Consider the following 20,426-nt stretch of genomic DNA (forward strand, 5'->3'; position numbering starts at 1 on the left):
ATGTTGATTTTTGCACAATAATTTTGAAACCTGAGATTACCAGTATATTACATCTATTATATAAATTCATCGAAATCCAGAACACTGTGCAAATGTTATACAACTGTGATTCAAAGTGACAGGACATTCTACTTAAGAAAAATACTTTATATGCTGCCTTCATATGCCAGCCTTAATCTGTTGAGTTTTCAAGATACAAAGTTTCTGTGTGACTCCTTTTCAGTTAAGATAGGGTTGTTAAGCATCATGACCTTCTCTACCTTTTCTCCCAAAATAACTTGTACTAAAGCTTAAATTTTGGTGAAACAAAATGCTTTTAATTTTATACTTAAGACAACTGATAAATTCTCACAACTACAGAAAAGTAAACAGGTCAGGTGAAACATTGAAGACAAATTAAGGAAAAGCAAATAGCCTTCCCCCATTATTTATATCAAGGGATTGTGATCCATACATAAACCAATACATAAATAACTGGCCAGAGCCACAAGAAAAGAATGTTTGGGGGTGTTGGCATGTTCTGCGGTTTGGGGGAAGGACATAAGAACACAGGATGTTGTGGTCCAAACCTCACTCATAGTTGGGGCCAGAAGAGGCCTTATTTAAGCTCTTACACAGCCTTGGCTTTTAGTAGTATCATAAGAACAGATCAGTTCTTCCTGAGTAATCACAGCTTGTTCTACTTGAGAAAATGCGTACCCATCTGAAAGAGTAAAGCACAGGGGAATCTGTTAGGAGCACTAATGTACAAGGAACATTCTGACAGAAAGCAAGACCCCTACCTAACTGGCACACATTGGCCACATTAGCCAGACTAATAACAGAGGCAAGGAGAATGGCGAGGTGTGGTGAGAGAACAGTAATGGAACAGCTTGCAGGTTTGGCCATATTAAAGAACCACTTAGAGGAGCCCTTTAAACATACCCATTTCTGGAATCATCATTGAAAGAAGAAAAGTAACTTATATCCATGTGGCATATACTGAATTATTGGATTAACTGCAGTGCTTCTGTGTGGAAGGAAAAACGAGTGGTCCCAGAATTCTCTCCTCAGTAGAATCACCTGAAAGCTGGTAAAATCCCGGGATCCAGCATTAACACTGGACCAGTGGTTCTCACACTTGAGTGTGTGCCAGGATTCACTTGGCGACCACTGGCCCTACCTCCAGAATTTCTGGTTTAATGAGTCTGCTGTGTTAGAGCTGATATTTCTAACAGCTTCCCAGCTGATGCACCAGCTGCTGGCCTGAGTGCAAGGTATGGAGAACCACTGTTTAGGGCAATTGAACCACAACTGTCAGGTGGATGCTGGAATCAATAGCTTCCAACCCCTGGGGGCGTCCTTCCTCCTCTTTCCTTCCCACTCAGAGGAACTCGATCACAATCTCAAGGTGAAACTTTGGCATTTTTTAGAACCACCCAAGTGTTTCCCATGTGTATCCATGGGATGTTCTTAGTGGCTATGAAGGACAAGATACCGCAGGACAGGGCCTACAGGTTTGGCAGGAAAACCCACAGGCAGGATTTCTGAGCATTCAGGGGCTGCCTCTTTCTGAGTGTGGGCCCACTTCATGTCAGCCATAGACAAACAAAGGTAGAAAAACAGCTGTCCCTTCATTTTTGTATCAAATGTTCTAATCATAACAACAAGGAGGGCTACAAAAATGAATGAAACATCCCCCTTCTCTTACTTATCCCCTTGCCCTTTTTACATGGAAGACATGTTAGCATTTTAAATTGTCTCCTCCCCACTCAAATGGAGACCTCAAACCTTTCTTTCCTGTTTTTAATTCTTGACCTAAGACTTCCAGAGAGCAGGTGGGTCTGAAAAGAATATTTCTCCCTGATTCTTACAAGACACATACACAGAGAAGGATCTTTTGTGAGCTGATGAAATATCAGCCACATTACCCTCATTAAAGGCTCTGGGTGATGTTTTAAATTTTTCTTTTGTACTCTAGTGATATGTTGTGATTTTTTTTTTTTTTACCCATTCTAAATATTTGCATTTAAACCTAATTTTCCTAAAAAAGGTCCCCCCAGTTGTACAAAGATTTGGCCTCAGAAAACCAGAATCTGTGGCTACTCGGAGATTAAATGGTATCTTCTGGAAATCTGGGCTGGTTTTCCTTTCCAAACTGTTCCCAGGGAGGAATGATAGCTGAAAAGCGACAACTGGACACATGACCCTTAGCTTGTCCAGCCAGCACCTCTCAGCCTGACAGACACACCCTCAGGTCACCAGCTTCTACCAGGTGGACATTTAGCCCGTATTTGCATCCAAATGGGGAACTCAGAGGAAGCCTCCAGCTCTTAGCCTATCCCACTTTCATTTGTCTTTCAGGAAGTCCTGGCAGCCACAAAGTAGTGATGGGGGCTTAGGAAAAGCCCTGGATGGACCCAACTTCTGAACTTCTCCCGGGCTGACTTCTCAGTGCATCTGCTTCCTACATGCTCAGCAGCAGCCAGAATCAGGGGGATGGGGGAGAGAGGCAGGGAAGGGGACTGGAGGCTAGAATGAAGTATGAGGGAATTTTTAAGTCACTTTTTTTCTTCAACCTGGTAAAACATTTAACAGATTTCAGAATCAACCATGTCATTTCTCATTATTTTGGCATAATTGTCTCATTTAATTCACTTTATTATAAATTTAGGAGTCTGATAAAATCTTAAAGTCAGAATTTTCTGGCTCAAGAAAGAGTTGTTAATTGCAATTAATAGAGAACCTACCTGCTTATTTCTTATTTGAAGAGCTCAGAGCACTTTACAAATTAATATTGTGGTGTACAGCAGAAAAACACACAGAACCTAAAAACCTACAAACTGGCTGAGGAATTTCACCTCAAGCAACAAAAGATGATGTCGTAGAGAAAACAACTTAGAACCTCTTGTACTCCTATAAGATTTCTAACCCTCCAATAGGATTCCCTATTTTAATATTTTTACAAAGTGAGTCATGAAAATAATTTCTCCTTATACAGCATTTTTAAAAATAATTGAAATATATTTTTTCTATTTCTCATATACAGCCAATAATGTTTTAAAGTCATTCATGTTCTCATATATTATTAAAGGTTTTGTAGTGGTTTTAGGACCATCTGATTCTTGTGTAAAGCACTTATCCCTCTATCTGAATCTACATATATGGGTCCTTTAACACTCCATTTTGCCTATGGTAACCCCAATAGCATGAAATACCAAAAAGGTAGAAAAGTACAGCTCAGAGATGGTAACTAACATGCGCAGAGTTCCATAGCACGTCAAGAGGCAGACCTGGGAGACAGTTGCCCATCTGTCTGATTCCTATGTGTCTGCTCTGGAGCTGAACAATGTGGCACTTTAGAATGAGACAGACTGATGTTCCAGTCTGGCTTCCACCCATTTCTAGTTATATAATCTAAGGCAAGTGACTAAATTTGCTGAACCACCATTTTGTTCTCTGCAAAATGAGGATTCATTCAGTTAACTTGTCATTCAACAATTATTTCATAACTTTCTCCACATGATGGCTCCAAATATTCAGTGTAATAAAGGCCACATGTCTAACATTGGTCAAGATCACAGTATGTGCTCAGTAAATACTGGTTCCATTTTGTCTGTGTTTAGAGTTGATATTGGACAGATGGAAGAAGGAATGACTATTTGTTAGTATATGTAATTCTGTTTGGATTCTTTATTAGTCAATTAGTTCAGTAAGATTTGTGTTGAGTGTCTACTATGTACATGCATTCTTGGAGTAAATTAGTGAAGCAAAATACTTGTTCTTATAGAGCTTATGTTCTAGCAATAATATATAAGTACATGAAGACAACAATCACATAACAAAAAGTTAATCATATAGTACCCAGGAGTGTATTAAAGAGCTAAGATTGAAAGAAAAAGTAAACTGAAATCAGGGATGCAGTTGTATAGCAACAGACTGGTCAAGGTAGACTTTATTGAGAACATGATATTTGGGCAAAGACTTGAAGGAAGTGAGAATGGACAACACAGATATATGAGGGATTTGCTTTCTAGGCTGACTTCAGCCTAGAAGTGTCAGCCAATGCAAAAGCCCTGGGGCAAGAGCAGTCCTTATATATTACAGAAGATCACAGAGAATGAAGTGGAATGAAGAAGGAAGATCAGATGACACCAGGAAAGTCAGGATCCAGATCAAGTAAGTTTTTCTTGGCCATTGTAAAGCTTTTATATTGAATGTGAGAGATAGTATTGAAGAATTTTGAACAGAAATTTGAGGTGCTTGTGCTGACATGATTTTAAATGCATCACTTTGGCTGCCATATGAGAATCAAGGATAGAAGCAGGAGACTTGTTAAGAGATTGTTGCAGTAGTGCAGACAGGTGATGGTGGTCCTGACAAGGGTGCCAACAGAGGTATGACTGAGAAGTGGTCAGGCTCTGAATACAATGTGATGGCAGAGCCATCTATATGTTAGAGGAATTAGAAGGACTCCAAGGATTTTGACGTGAGCAATTGGAGGCATGTAGTTGTCTTTAAGTGAAGGCTGCCAATGGAACAGGCTCGGTGAGAGAGGAAACCAGGGGCTCAATTTTGGAAATCACTGGTGGCCTTGACTGGAGGAATGTCAGTTAAGTGGTGAGAATGAAGGTTTAATGGAGTGGGTTTAAGAGAGATGGGGAAAAGGGGATTTGGAGAAAATGGATACAGACAATTTGACCAAGAACTGTTGCTGCAAAGGAGAGCAACAAAATGAAGTATGCTCTAATGGGTAATGTGTGGTCCAGATATAGTTCTACTTTTTAAGACAACCTTTTGTGTGCTCATGAGAATTATCTAACAGAGCAGAGTAAAAAAGTGGTGATGTTAGGAGACAGAGGAAAGAATGACCAGAGTGGGGTTCCTGGGTGAACATGAGCAAATGGAGTCAGTGGCCATGCACTGGCATGAGAGCCAATTTGTGGAAACAAGTGTGAAGGCAGTGCATGTGGATGGGAGTAGCTGGCAGGTGAGGTGGTGGTGAGAGCCCCTGGAAGTTCATTTCTGGCCCATTTTTCTCCGGGGTGTAGGGATCAAGGTCATCATTTGGGAAAGAGGATCAGAGGGATATTAACTCAAATCCTTAAGACATCTGCTGTACTTAGTGTTTTCTTGTCCTAGTTCATTTTTTATCTTTGGTTACCTTTCAGCTGTTGCTTCTTAGACATATCTAGTGAGAGAGGGGGAAGAAAAGTGTTGGGCACAGGAGAAGAGGAAGTAAGAGTGCATGTGTGCAAAACAGAAAGAGTGATCAATCCAGAGACAGACAAACCTCAGAGATAAGAAAAACAAAGAAAATAAAAGAATCTAGAATTTTAAAATCCTACAACTCTCAGTGAACACCTTGGTCAGAAAAGAGGGACAGTTGGTTTTCATTCCCCACAAATACCCCACATTCCTTTGTAGTACCTTTTTGTTTGACTTGTTTCCTTTCTCAGAATAGTATTCAGCACTCACATTATCAGACATGAGTCACATAGGAACTAAATCTTTCAACCAGGCACTTCTTGGATGCATTTCTTATTGAAGGAAGGGAAAATGAAATGACTTTTAAAGGTTTTTGTGCCCAACGTGGGCAATGTTAACATCACACTCCCAGAAAGGGTACATAAGTTTCCAATGAGTAAAAATTACTCGGCACCAGATACCATTTTTCCATTTCAAATGGCATGTTGGGAGTCTGTAAAAGGATCTTGAAAACATGAGGATGTTAGGCTTAAGGATGTTATCATTCAAGAATGAAAAATCAGGAATCATGTTCTTTGAAATTGCACTTGCTTTCAAGATCATCAATTTCATGAATCCAGTTGAGCCCTCCTGCCCTATGAGAACTACTTTACCTCTAAAAAAAAATGTTTAATACTACAGGTAGTTTTGTTTTTTAAAAAAAATTGTGGTAAAACACATGTAACATATGATTTACCACCTTGGGGTGTCTGGGTGGCTCAATAAGTTAAGTGTCTGCCTTTGGCTCAGATCATAATGCTGGGGTCAAGTCCTCTCTTCAGCTGGGAGCCTGCTTCTCCCTCTGCCTCTGCCTCTTGCCCCAACTCATGCTCTCTCGTTTGCTCTGCTCTCAAGTAAATAAAATCTTTTTAAAAAGTTTACCATCTTAGTGATATTTAACTATACGATTCAGGGGCATTCACAGTGCTGTGGACGCATGACTGGCATCCACCTGCACACTCTTGCCATCTTACCAAACTGAAACTCCATACTGATTAAACACGGAGTCCCCATTCTCCCACATCACCCCCCGCCCTTGGAAACCCCCACCCACTTTCTGTCTCTATGAATTTGATGACTCTAAGTCATCACCTCCACCTCATATCAGTGGAATCATATAGTACTTGTTGTTTTGTGTCTGGCTCATTTCACTTGGCCTAATCTCAAGAAGCACCTGACATTTAATGACTCATCCTTCATGTCTGCAGTCTCTGCTTGTGGCCTACATTAGGGCAGGTTACTTACATGGGGTGCTTTGGTCGAAAGATTCATGCCGGAAGACAATCTTTTGTGGTTGGCTGGGTAGGGACATTTGGACATTTTTTGCCTCCACCCTGTGGGTAAATCAATCATAGCCTCGCTTTAGTTAATTGGAACAGATTTCAAAGAACTTTATTGGGGGAAATAACGTTACAAAGTAAAAGAAGAGTCTTCCTCGTATTTTAGAGAGTGTTCATATATCTAAATAAAGTAAAAAAGTTATATTATCCAGACACTCAGCAAGGTGCTTCTGAAATAGGGGTTTTGCTTGTGAGCATTTCTTATATACAGCTCTCCTGACTCTCCCCAGTAATCAAAAGGAATGATGCATGTCCTGTCAGTCTTCTGGCCTCCCAGAGCACCTTACAGATTTTATGGTGTGTATTTTAAAAATCTTTGTCACAACTTCCTGGTTCAAGACTCTGAACAACGCATATCAGCAAGGATCAGCTCTAGGCATGAGAGATTGCTTCTCTAGATCCCAAGGCTTTTTGTGGGACCACACTGGAAGCCCCAAGTTCAATACTTTCTAAATTCCAAAGAGTGAGGTCATTGTGTGTAAATATAGCAGTGTAATTAGGGAAGTCCATAGTTTCTTTTCTTTTTTTCTATAAGCCTGAAAAGTGGGATAAAAACAAAATACCCATGCAGCCTAAATTTCTCTGTCTTCTTGCTTCTGAGATGTCACCAAACCATAAGAGTCTTTTGCTGTGTTGGCATTTGTCATGTCTCCTGGTATTTCTAGAGATTTGAGGGGCTCAAAGCCTGTGTAACAAATTGCAGCTTCTTTCAACAACCACCTATACCATCCCTCCAGTGGGAAGAGGGCCTTCTCTAGAGCCAGCTTCCCTTTTGTGGCTCAGAAGAAAGTTTCTAAGAGCTGCCTGAAGTAGCATCTATTGGGGTGGTGTGGCTCAAAGGTTATCACACAATGGAGGGGCCTTTGGAATAGTTGGCTATTGACTTGCCCCTCTGAATTCCACTCTAGAATGAAAGTGACCTCTCGATAATGTTCTGAATGAGATTTTTAAAAATTAATCATAAAAAGGGTTGAAATTTCCAAAGTAGTTGACTCAGAGTAGGATTTTACTTTTGCTTGTATATCTAGGAGCTGAAGAACATTTGGCTCTGGGCTTTTCAGAATCCACTTACTCATTTGTATTCTCTCCTCTCTCCTGCTCCTTCCCTTCCTATCTCTGTTAAATTTGTCACAGATAAAGCATTTACATGGTTAAAATTTTAAAGAGAAAATAGAGAATAACTATTCTACTGTCTTTTCCCATCTTCCTGTTTTCCTCAACTCTTTTCCTTACTGGTAATCATTCATAGTGGTTTCTTAGCTATTTTATAAGAAAAAGCGTTCATATATTATTATACCTCCCCTTTTACACTAAAGGATGCATATTGTACACAGTGCTTGACATTTGACTTTTTCTATTAATACATCCTGGAACCATTGGCATCTCAGTTCATTGAGAGCTTCCTGACTCCTTTTCACAGCTAGAGAGTGTTTTAGTGTGTGAATGTACCACACAGATATGGTTATTCCTAAATGTTTGTTGTTCCAAATACAGCTGCTGTCCCTAACACTGGGACAAATGTGAGTATTTGGGGGATGTAGGGGGGCAGGACATTCCCAGAAATGAAATTACTGAGTCAAAGGCCATATGCAAATGTATTTCTGATAGATACTGCCAAATTAACTATCATAATTCTTTCCTTTATCATATTTTCACCAACCAAGGGTGGCCAACAATGATAGATGATGAAAAATATTCTGTGTACTTAGCATTTTTCACTTCTTACTGTAAGTGAAGTTGAGAATCTTTTCATATGTTTAAGAATCTTTAGTATTTCCTTTTCTGTGAACTGTTTATACTTTGCCTATTTTTTTTTTTTTTAGGATTTTATTTATTTATTCATGAGAGACACACACAGAGAGAGGCAGAGACATAGGCAGCGGGAGAAGCAGGCTCCATGCAGAGAGCCCAACGTGGGACTCGATCCCGGGACTCCAGGATCATGACCTGAGCCGAAGGCAGACGCTCAACCACTGAGCCACCCAGGCATCCCTACTTTGCCTATTTTTCTATTGTTTGGGTGTGGTCTTGCTGATTTCTGGAAATAATTTATCTATTTGGGATGTTAGTCCTTTGTTACATGAGCTTTCTTTTTGTACATTTACATTGTGTTTATATTTTTGGTTTGGTTTCTTTCTTATTGAGGTTCATTTTGCATGTGATAAATGGATAGATCTTAAAAGTACAGAGTAATGATAATGATACAAAAAGTACAGAGTAATGATAATAAAAGTACAGAGTAATGATAATAGCTTTTAACAAAGCTATTTACCTATGTATCAATTTCCCAGATCTGTTTTTTGTACCAGTAGCATATTGTTTTGATTGCTATAGCAATATACAATAATACTTATAATAATAATAATTTACTTTATTATGATAGCTTCATAACAGTTTGAAATCCGAAATTGTGATGCCTCCAGCTTTTTTCTTCTTCCAGATTGCTTTGGTTCTGTGGGGTGTTTTGTGATTCCATATAATTTTAGGATTTTTTTCCTATTTCTGTGAAAACTGACATTAGAATTTTGATAGGGAGTACATTGAATCTATAGATGGCATTGGGTGGTATGCACATTTTAACATTGACTCTTCTGATCCATGAATGCAGGATATCTTTCCATTTATTTGTGTTCTCTTTAATATCTTTCATCAATGTGTTATAGTTTTTGTGTATAGGTCTTTCACTTCCTTGGTTAAGTTTATTCCTAGGTATTTTATTGGTTTTGATGCTATTATAAATAGGATTATCTTCTTTATTTCCTTTCAGATAGTTCATTCTTAGTGTACAGGAATGCAACTGATTTTTGCATGTTGATTTTGTATCTTAAAACTTTCCTTAATTTATTAGGTCTAACAGTTTTTTGGTGGAGTCTTAAGGATTTTCTTTTTCTTTTCTTTTCTTTTTTGGTCTTTTTTTTTAGGACTTTGTTTATTTATTCATGAGCGCCATGGAGAGAGAGAGGCATAGACATAGAGGGAGAAGCAGGCTCCATGCAAGGAACCCGATGCGGAACTTGATCTCAGGACCCCAGGATCACACCCTGGGCCAAAGACAGGTTCTAAACTGCTGAGCCACCCAGGGATCCCAAGGATTTTCTATCTACAAGATCGCATCATCAGCAGACACTATTTTACCTCTTCCTTTCCAGTTTGCATTCCTTTTTTTTCCTTGCCTAATTGCTTTGTTTAGGACTTTTAGTACAGTGTTGAATAGGAGTGGTGAGAGTGGACACCTTTGCCTTTTGGTGATTTTAAAGGAAAACCTTTCAACCTTTTACCATGAAGTGTGATATTACATGTGGGTTTGTCATATATGGCCTTTATTATGTTGAGGCATGTTTCTTCTGTACCCAGTTTGTTGAGAATTTTTATCATGAAAGAATGAATTTTGTCAAATGCTTTTTCTGCATATATTGAAATCATCATGATTTTTGTCTTTCATTCTGGTAATGTGGTGTGTCACGTTGTTGGTTTGTGGATGTTGAACCATTTTTGCATTCCTGAGTACATTCCACTTGATAATGATTGTGTGGTCATTTTAATGTGTTATTGAATTTAGATTAGATAGTATTTTTTGAGAATTTTTGCATTTATATTCAACAGGGATATTTTCTTGTTGTATCATTACCTGGCTTTGGTATCGGAGTCATGATGGCTTGGTAAAAGGAGTTTGAAAGTGCTCCTTCCATTTCTGTTTTTTGGAAGTTTGAGACAGACTGTAAATGTTCAGTAGATTTCACCAGTGAAGCTATCTGGTTCTGGACTTTAATTTGTGGGAGGTTTTTCATTACTGATTAAATTTTCTTACTTGTTTTGGTCTGTTCAGATTTTCTTCATTTTTTAAAAAATTGAGATAAAATTGACTTATAACATTAGTTTCAAGTGTACAAAATAATGATTGTGTGTGTGTGTGTGTGTGTATACAAAATGATCACCGCTAATCTAGTTAGCACCCATCACCACACATAGTATAATTTTTTTTTTCTGGTGATGAGAATTAAGTTCTACTGTCTTAATATTTTAAAATCTATAATGCGGTACTATTAACTATAGTCACCATGCTGTACATTACATCCTTATGACTTAATTATAACTGGTAGTTTTCATCTTTGACATCCTTCACCAATTTCACCCCATCCCATCCCTAGCTCTGGCAACCACCAGTCTGGTCTCTGTATCTATGAGTTTGGTGTTCTGTTTTGTTTAGATTCCACATATAAGCGAAATCATACAGTATTTGTCTTTCTCTATGTGGTTTATTTCATTTAACATAATGCCCACAGGGTCCATTTATGTTGTCACTAATGGAAGAATTTCCTTGTTTATTATGTTTGATTAGTATTCCATAATATATATATAATATATATATGTAATATATAATATATATAAATATATACACACATATTACATTTTCTGTATCCATCCATCCACTGATGGACATTTAAGCTGTTTTCATATCTTGGCTATTGTAAATAATGCTGCAATGAACATGGGGGTGCAGATATCTCTTTAACATAGTGGTTTTGTTTCCTTCAGCATTTCTAATTAATTTTTAGAAAACTACATACTGTTTTCCATAGTGGCTATGTCAATTTTCATTCCTAACAACTGCACAAAGGTTTCCTTTTTTCCACATCCTTGGCAACACTTATTTCTTGCCTTTTTGGTAATAGCTGTTCTAACAGGTGTGAAGTGATATATTAGTGTGGTTTTGATTTTTATTTCCCTGATGATTAGTGATGTTGAACACCTTTCCATGTACCTGTTGGTCATCCCTATGTCTTTGGAAAACATCTCAGATTTTCTGATTATTTTTTAAATGGAACGTTTGGTTTTTTACCATATTGAGTTGTAGGAGTTCTTTATATATTTTGGATATTCCCCCTTTATCAGATATGATTTGCAAATATCTTCTTCCATTCTGTAGGTTGCTTTTTCACTTTGTTGATGGTTTCCTTTGCTCTGCAGGAGGTTTTTAGTTTGACATAGTCCTACTTGTTTATTTTTGTTCTTGTTGTTGCCTTTGCTTTTGCTGTCAAATCCAAAAAATCATCACTAAGACCAATATGAAGGAACTTACCCCCTATGTTTCCTTCTCGGAGTTTTATGGTTTCAGGCCTTACATCCAATCTTTAATCCATTTCGAGTTAGTTTTTGTGTATGGTGGAAGACAGTGGTCCCATTTTATTATTTTGCATATCGTTGTCCAGGTTTCCCAACACCATTTATTAAAGAAAATGTTATATATTTCTGGTGCCTTTGTTGTAACTAATTGACCATCTATGTGTGGGTTACTTCTGGATTCTCTATTATTTTTTATTGATCTATGTGTTTTTATGCCATATCATAGTGGTTTGATTATTATAGCTTTGAAACATAATTTGAAATCAGGGAGTGTGATGCCTGTAGCTTTTTCTTTTTCAAGATTGCTTTGGCTCTTCAGGGTTTTTTGTCATACCATACAAATTTTTGGATTGTTCTAATTCTGTGAAAAATGCCATTGGTATTTTGATAAGGATTGTATTGAATCTGTAGTTTGCTTTTAGTGGTGTGGACATTTTAACAATATTAATTCTTCCAATCCATAAGCACAGAACAGTTTTCCATTTGCTGTATTATCTTCAGTTTCTTTCACCAGTGTCTTATAGTTTTCAGTGTATAGTTCTTTACCTACTTGGTTAAATTTTTCTTAGGTACTCTTATACAATTATTTTATGCAGTTACTTTTTTCAGTGCAATTGTGAATGGGATTATTTTCTTAATTTCTCTTTCAGATACAACTGAATCAGACACAACCCATTTTTTTTGTATTGATTTTGCATCCTATGCCTTTACTCAATTCATTTATTAGTTCCAACAGTTTTTTGATGGAGACATTATGGTTTTCTGTGTGTAATATGTCATCTGCAAATAATAAGTTTTACTTCTTCCTTTCCAATTTGAGTGAATTCCCCCCACCTTTTTTTTTTTTTTTTTTTTTGGCTTAATTGCTCTGGTTAGGACATACAATATTATATTGAATAAAAGCAGTGATAATGGGCTTCCTTATCTTGCCCCTAATCTTGGGGGAAAAGGTTTCAGATTTTCACTGTTGAGTATGATGTTACCTGTGAGCTTGTCATATATGACCTTTATTCTGTTGAGGTACATTCTCCTTACACCCAATTTGTTGAGTTTTTATCATTTGAAAGGATGTTGAATTTTGTCAAGTGCTTTTTCCATATCTGTTGAGATAATCATATAATTTTTATTCTTCATTTTGCTAATGCGATGTATGGCATTGATTTGTGGATGTTGGACCATTATTACATCCCTGAAATGAATCCTACCTGCTTGTGGTGTATGATCATTTTTAGTTATTGTTGAATTTGGTTTGCTAATACTTTGTTGAGGATTTCTGCATGTATGTTCATCAGGGATATTGGCCTATAATTTTCATTTCTTATACTACCCTTATCTGGTTTTGTATCAAAGCAGTGTTGACCTTGTAAAATGAGTTTAGAAGTGTTCTATTTTTTGAATGAGTTTGATAAGGATTGGTATTAATTCTTCTTTAAACATTTGATAGAATTCACCAGTAAAGCCATAGTCCTGGGCTTTTGTTTGTTGGGAGGTTTTGGATTGCTCATTCAATTTTCATACTGGTCTGTTCATATTTTCTATTTCTTCATGATTCGTCTTGGTAGATTTATGTGTTTCTCAGAATTTATCCATATCTTCTAGATTGTCCAATTGTTGGTGTATAATTGTTCAGAGTAGTGTTTTATGATCCTTTGTATATCTGTGGTATTGGTTGTAATGTCTCCTCTTTCATTTCTGATTTGAGTTCTCTCTCTTTTTTTTTCATTAGTCTAACCAAAAGTGTTTACTTTGTCTATTTTTTTAAATACAGCTGTTAATTGATCTTTTCTACTGTTTTAGTATCTATTTCTGCTCTGATCTTAGTTATTTCCTTCCTTCTGCTAACTTGAGGCTTAATTTGTTCTTTTTTCCCCCCTAATTCTTTAATAAAATTTATGATTACACTATACTATAGTGTCTCTTAAGTGTGTTATTGCATTACGTCTAAAAAAACCATATATATCTTAATTAAAAATAATAGATTTTTAATGTATGCTCACCGTCACCTGAACTTTTAGCAAGTCACAATCACTGTTCACAGATCACCATAAAAACATAATAATGAAAAAGTTTACCAAATTGCCAAATTGTGACAGAGATATGAAATGAGCAAATGCTGTTGGAAAAATGATACCAACAGACTTGTAGATACAGTATGACACAAACCTTCAATTTCTAAAAAAGAAAAGAAAAGGGGGGAAACGAGAAAGCACTATTTGTGAAGTGCCATAAAGAAAAGCACAAAACAAGATATGCCTAGGTGTACTTATTGCCATTGTGTTTGTTGTTTCCTGCCTGTTCAGTAATTCCTTTGTTCTTTCAGTTCTTATTCTGTTTCTTTGTGATTGGATGATTTTCTGTAGTGGTACGTTTAGATTCCTTTCTATTTATTTATTTGTGTGTGTGTGTGTGTTTACTATAGGTTTTTGCTCTGCGGTTACCAAGAAGGTTACATAAAATTATTTATATATTTAAAAAATATTTTATTTATTTATTCATGAGAGACACAGAGAGAGAAGTAGAGACATAGGTAGAGGGAGAAATAGGCTTCCTATGGGGAGCCCGATGCGGAACTCGATCCCAGGACTCTGGGATCACGACCTGAGCTGAAGGCAGATGCTCAACTGCTGAACCACCCAGGTACCCCTGCTGCTTATATTTTTAGGTTTATTTTAAGTTGATAACAACTTAAATCCAAATGAATGCTAAAGGTCTGCATTTTTACCCTCCTTACCACTCTTTGTTTTCGATGTCACAATTGACATTTTTTTGTCTTGTGTATCTATTTACAAATGATTGCAACTATAGTTATTTTTACAACTTTTGTCTTTTAACCTTCATATTAATTAGTAATTTATCCACCACCTTTACAATATTAGATTATGCTGAATTTTATTATGTATTTACCTTTACCAATGAGATTTATACTTTCACATTTCTCTGTTACTGATGATTGCCCTTTCATTTCAGTTTAAAGAAGTCTCTTTAACATTTCTTATAAGGGCAGGTTAGTGGTGATGAACTTCTTTAGTTTTTGTTGGTCTGAAAAACTTTCAATTCTAGCTTTGTTGGATACCGTATTCGTGGTTGGTCGTTGTTTTCCCTTCAGCATTTTTAATATAGCATCTTACCCTTTCTTGGCCCATGAGGTTTGTTCTGAGAAATCTGTTCATAGCATTCTTTTGTGTGTGGTTAGTTTCTTTTCTTTTGTTGCTTTCAAGATTGTTTTTGATTTTTGACAGTTTCATTATAATATATCTTGGTAAGGTCTTCTTTGGGTTGTACTGACCAGGGAATCTTTTAACATCATGTAACTGGATGTGTGGAAAAATATTTTAAAGTCTTTTGGATAGATAGCTAGAAATGGAATTGTTGGGTCATGGGGATAAGCATTTCTTTAAACTGATTAGAAATGGCCAGTTGTTCAGACTGATTATTCAAGAGTTATAATTGCTCTTCATCATTGCTAACACTTGGTCCTGTCAGTGCTGAGTACTGAATAGGTACTAAATATGTGGATGTTAACTAATCACCCCATTCATTTAATTTAGATTTGCCCATATTTCCAATTTTACTTCTTCCTAAATTAAAAACAAAAGAGTACCTTTGGATCTCTTTACCCAGGTCATACTATCCATTGCTTTTGACCCTTTCCTTCATGGTTAACAAAGTATTCCAAATATAGTAGGCATTCAACATAGTTAAAGACTGATTCTTTGCCTTATAATTCCTGTATAAATATTCCAGATCCAGGGAGAGCCCACTTAAAACCCCAGGATATGCCAGGCTTCATATAAGTTTCTGAAATAGAAGTCTGTTGTTACTGAGAAGGAGCATGGCACTTTCACTCAGAATAATACCCAGGTTACGGCAAACAATTGGTACTGATCTCTCCCTGGAGATAGTTTGGGTATAGAGATTAAAAATGTTAATACACATTAATTTCTAGCAATTGGCCTGTTCTTCTCTCAAGGCCATCAGATCAAGACCAGTGGGAACAAGGCAGCAACTGTGAAAGCCAACACTGTAACATGTTGTCTTCTTCCCAGGCAGTGGGAGAAAGGGAGCAATTCCAAAAGAAGCCCTGGTCCTTTTCTCCTTCAGTGCACTCTCCTGACTTCCTGTAGCCACAGCTTCATCTAGTAGGGAGGATGCAGAGAGAGGAGCTTCTTTCCCTTGCATGTCTAACCCTATTTGCAAGAATCTGCAGGGGAAAGTGGCAGAAATTAGCAGATTCTCTGGCCCAACACAGATATCTGGATGTCTGTCCACCAATTACTAGAAGTTAAAATAAAGTTAGCAAGGAAGGTTGTGAAAAGGGCAAAGTTTTCTTTAAAAACATGTGGGGTAGGGGATCCCTGAGTGGCTCAGAGGTTTAGTGCCTGCCTTCAGCCCAGGGCATGATCCTGGAGTCCCGGGATTGAGTCCCGCAGCAGGCTCCCTGCATGGAGCCTGCTTCTCGCTCTGCTTGTGTCTCTGCCTCTCTCTCTCTCTGTCTCTGTCTCTAATGAATAAATAAAATATTAAAAAAAAAATGTGGGGTAAAATGAAACAATTTTTTTTAAAGTTCTGCTGACCTTTTTTTTTAAAAAAAAGTTTTTTTTATTTATTTGTTTATGAGAGACCCAGAGAGAGAGAGAGAGAGAGAGAGAGAGAGGCAGAGATGCAGGCAGAGGGAGAAGCAGGCTCCATGCAGGGAGCCCGATGTGGGACTCAATCCCAGAACCCTGGGGTCATGACCTGAGCCAAAGGCAGATGCTCAACCGCTGAGCCACCCAGGCATCCCTAATTTTTCAAAATGAGTCATTTAAAAAAATTCTGGTGACCAGACATTAGAAGAGAATGCCATAAGGAAATATGTCAAACCAATGCATGCGTGCACGTGTGTGTGTGTGTGTGTGTGTGTGTGTGTGTGTGTGTGAAGGGGCAGTGTGTAGGGCACTGTAAGCCACTGAAAAAGTCTTGTCTTTCTCTGAATGAGAGGAGAGGTCATAGGAAGGTGGAGAACAGGGAGTGATTTGGTCTAATTTACACTACCAAAGCCTCCTCCCCCTGCTATCTATGGGAAGGGCCAGAAGCAGAGATACCTGTTTAGAGGCTACTGAAATAATCCAGAAGAAAGATGATAGGGGCTGGACCAGGGCAAGATAGTATAGATTGTTAGCAGTGACCTAATTCTCAGTTTACTCTGAGGTAAGAGCAATAGAGTTTTCTGACACAATGGGTGTGGGATAGTAGAAAGAGAAAACGAGAATGACCTCAAGATTTCTGGTGTGAGAAACTGGAATAATGAACTTGCCATCCACTGAAAAGGGGACCTTAGGGGAAGCTAATGTGACAGAATAGGGGCCTATGGAGATATGAAGTTCAAGATACCTGTTTGACATGCACCTAATAAGCTTGAGGAAATCATGGAAAATATGGAAGTACCTGGGAAGGAAAAGTGGGAGGAACAAGGAGAACAGGGGTGCCTAGGTGGCTCAGTTGATGAATCATCTGACTCTTGATCTTGGCCAAGGTCATGATCTCATGGATTGTGGGATCAAGTCTAGCATTGGGCTCCATGCTCAGCAGGGGGTGGGGTGTTCTGCTTGGGGATTCTCTCCTTCTGCCCTCCCCCCACTTGCACATGCTTGCTCACTCACTTTCTCTCTCTGGAATAAATAAATAAATCTTTTAAAAAATGAAAACAGGTTTTTAACAAAAATCAGGATAAAGAAAACAGTCTCACCTCATTTTAAACATTGTAGGATTAAGTTCTTGAACTCTGTTACTTTCCATCTCCCGAACCTCCTCTAGTAATGTTCTGTTGCAGGTATTTTTAATCCTGTAATATGTGGGAAAGATAAAACATAACACATAAGCTTTACACACTCTAAGCAACAATTTCTCCCCTCTTGGATAATACTGGACATCCATTGCCTATGGGCCATATGATAGGATGCAATGTAGCAGTCTCACTCTCCCTATGAAACTAGACTTTATTTTCCTAGTAGCTATGAAACATTACCAAAGGCATACTGGACAGAGCTGGATAGTGCCCATTAGCAGCCAGCCACCCCAAACACTGCTGACTTTTCATGCAAGTCTGTAGATCTCAGTGTGTGTCTATGCCATTGAGGGCCCTGACTCTGGAGTAGTCAATCTGTATGAATGCATCCAGACAATTGAAGATTCACAGGACTAACATAATTCTGTATGACTTTTTCTAGCATGGTCAGTATTCTATAATCTTGATTCTCAAATTTTCAGCTGTGTGATACCTCTAATCCTTACTTCAGTCAGAGAGACCTGGGACTAACTTTGCCATTTATGAGTTATAATGGCAGAGTGGATGTGTCAGAGCTTCATGCATCAGGTGTACATATTTCACTTGACATATGCAAGGCAGCCTAAACAAGATTCTCTCCATTTCTGTGGCAGCTTGTTTTTCATTGGGTCTTTTCATTCTAATGGACGTCAAAAGAAATCCAAGGTAGCCATACTTGTATCAGACAAACTAGATGTTAAACCAAAGACTGTAACAAGAGATGTAGAAGGGAACTCTATCATAATAAAGGGGTCTATCCAAAAAGAAGATCTAACAACTGTAAATATTTATGCTCCCAACTTGGGAACACCCAAATATAGAAATCAATTAATAACAAACATAAAGAAACCATTGATAATAATACAATAATAGTAGGGGACTTTAACACCCCACTTACAGCAATGGACAGATAATCTAAGCATAAAATCAACAAGGAAATAATGGCTTTGAATGATACATTGGACTAGATGGACTTAACAGATATAATCAACATTTCATTCCAAAGCAGAATACACATGGAACCTTCTCCAGAGTAGATCACATACTGAGTCACAAAGCAGCTGTGAACAAGTACAAAAAGATTGAGATCATACCATGCATATTTTCAGACCATGACATGACACTATGAAACTTGAAGTTAACCACAAGAAAAAATTTGGGAAGACCACAAATACATGAGATTAAAGAATATTCTACTAAAGAATGAATTGGTTAACTAGAACATTAAAGAAATTAAAAAATACATGGAAGCAAATGAAAATACAATGATCCAGAACCTTTAGGATGCAGCAAATGTGGTCATAAGAGGGAAGTACATAGTAATACAGGTCTACCTCAGGAAGCAAGAAAAGTCTCAAAGACACAACCCAACCTTACACCTAAAGGAACTAGAAAAGGAAGAGCAAATAAAGCCTAAAGCCAGCAGAAGAAGGGAAATAATAAAGATTAGAGCAGAAATAAATGATATAGAAACAAACAAACAAAAACCCCAGTAAAACAGACCAATCAAACTAAGAGCTGGTTCTTTGAAAGAATTAATCAAATTGATAAACCTCTAGCCAGACTTATCAAAAAGAAAAGAGAAAGGACGCAAATAAATAAAATCACAGATGAAAAAGGAGAGATCACAACCAACACCAGAGAAATAGAAACAATTATAAGAGAATATTATAAATAATTACATGCCAACAAATTGGGCAATCTAGAAGAAATGGATAAGTTCCTAGAAACACTCAAACTACCAAAACAGAAACAGGATAAAATAGAAAATTTGAACAGACCCATAACCATCAAAAAATTGAATCAGTAATCAAAAATCTCCCAACAAACAAGAGTCTAGGGCCAGCGGAATTCTACCAGACAAAGTAAAGAAGAATTAATACTTATTCTTCTCAAATTGTTCCAAAAAATAGAAATGGAAGGATAACTTCCAAACTCATTTTATGAGACCAGCATTACTTTGATTCTAAAACCAGACAAAGACCTCACTAAAAAAGAGAATTACAGGTCAATATCCCTGATGAACATGGATGCATTAGATCTCAACAAGATACTAGCATATTGAATCCAACAGTACCTTACAAGAATTATTTACCATGATTAAGTGGGATTTTTTTCCTGGGCAATAGAGGTAATTCAATATTCACAAATCAATCAGTATGATACACCACATTAACAAAAGAAAGGATAAGAACCATATGATCCCCTCAATAGATGCAGAAAAAAACATTTGGCAAAATACAGCAGCCATTCCTGACAAAAACCTTCAATGAAGTAGGACTAGATTAAATATACTTCAACATTATAAAGCATATATATATATATATATATATATATATATATATATATATATATATATATGAAAGAACCACAGCTAATATCCTCAAAGGGGAAAAAACCAAGAGCTTTTCCTCTACTGTCAGGAACAAGACAGGGATGTCTACTCACACCATTGTTTCTAACACAGTACTAGATAGAAGTCTTAGCCTCAGCAACCAGACAGCAAAAAGAAATAAAAGGTGGGGTGCCTGGGTGGCTTGGTCGGTTAGGTGTCTGCCTTTGGCTCAGGTCATGATCTCAGGGTCCTGGAATCAAGCCCCACATTGGGCTCCTTGTTCAGTAGGGGAGTCTGCTTCTCCCTCTCACTCTGCCCCTCCTTGTGTTCTCTCTCTTGCTCACTCAAATAAATAAAATCTTTTTTTAAAAAATAAAAGGCAGGGATCCCTGGGTGGTGCAGCAGTTTAGTGCCTGCCTTTGGCCCAGGGCGCGATCCTGGAGACCCGGGATCGAGTACCTCGTCGGGCTCCCTGCATGGAGCCTGCTCCTCCCTCTGCCTGTGTCTCTGCCTCTCTCTCTCTCTGTGACTATCATAAATAAATAAAAATTAATAAATAAAATAAAAGGCATCCTAACTGTCAGGGAAGAAGACA

At 37.6% G+C, this 20,426-nt stretch overlaps 1 protein-coding gene across 1 annotated transcript in view; it reads right to left on the reverse strand.

Moving 5' to 3' along the window:
- Positions 1-423: 423 nt before the first annotated feature.
- The window catches only part of LOC121497691 (phospholipid-transporting ATPase IB-like), a 176,956-nt gene continuing 156,953 nt past the window's right edge, over positions 424-20,426 (reverse strand). The window contains exons 34-36 of the mRNA XM_041767439.1: positions 17,419-17,514; positions 6,472-6,560; positions 424-703 (exon numbers count right to left, since the gene is read on the reverse strand). Coding sequence (XP_041623373.1) covers positions 603-703; positions 6,472-6,560; positions 17,419-17,514 — 286 coding nt within the window. The 3' untranslated portion in view covers positions 424-602. The remainder of the gene's footprint in view (positions 704-6,471; positions 6,561-17,418; positions 17,515-20,426) is intronic.

Source organism: Vulpes lagopus, chromosome 8 (assembly GCF_018345385.1).
Source record: "Vulpes lagopus strain Blue_001 chromosome 8, ASM1834538v1, whole genome shotgun sequence".
Taxonomy (NCBI): domain Eukaryota; kingdom Metazoa; phylum Chordata; class Mammalia; order Carnivora; family Canidae; genus Vulpes; species Vulpes lagopus.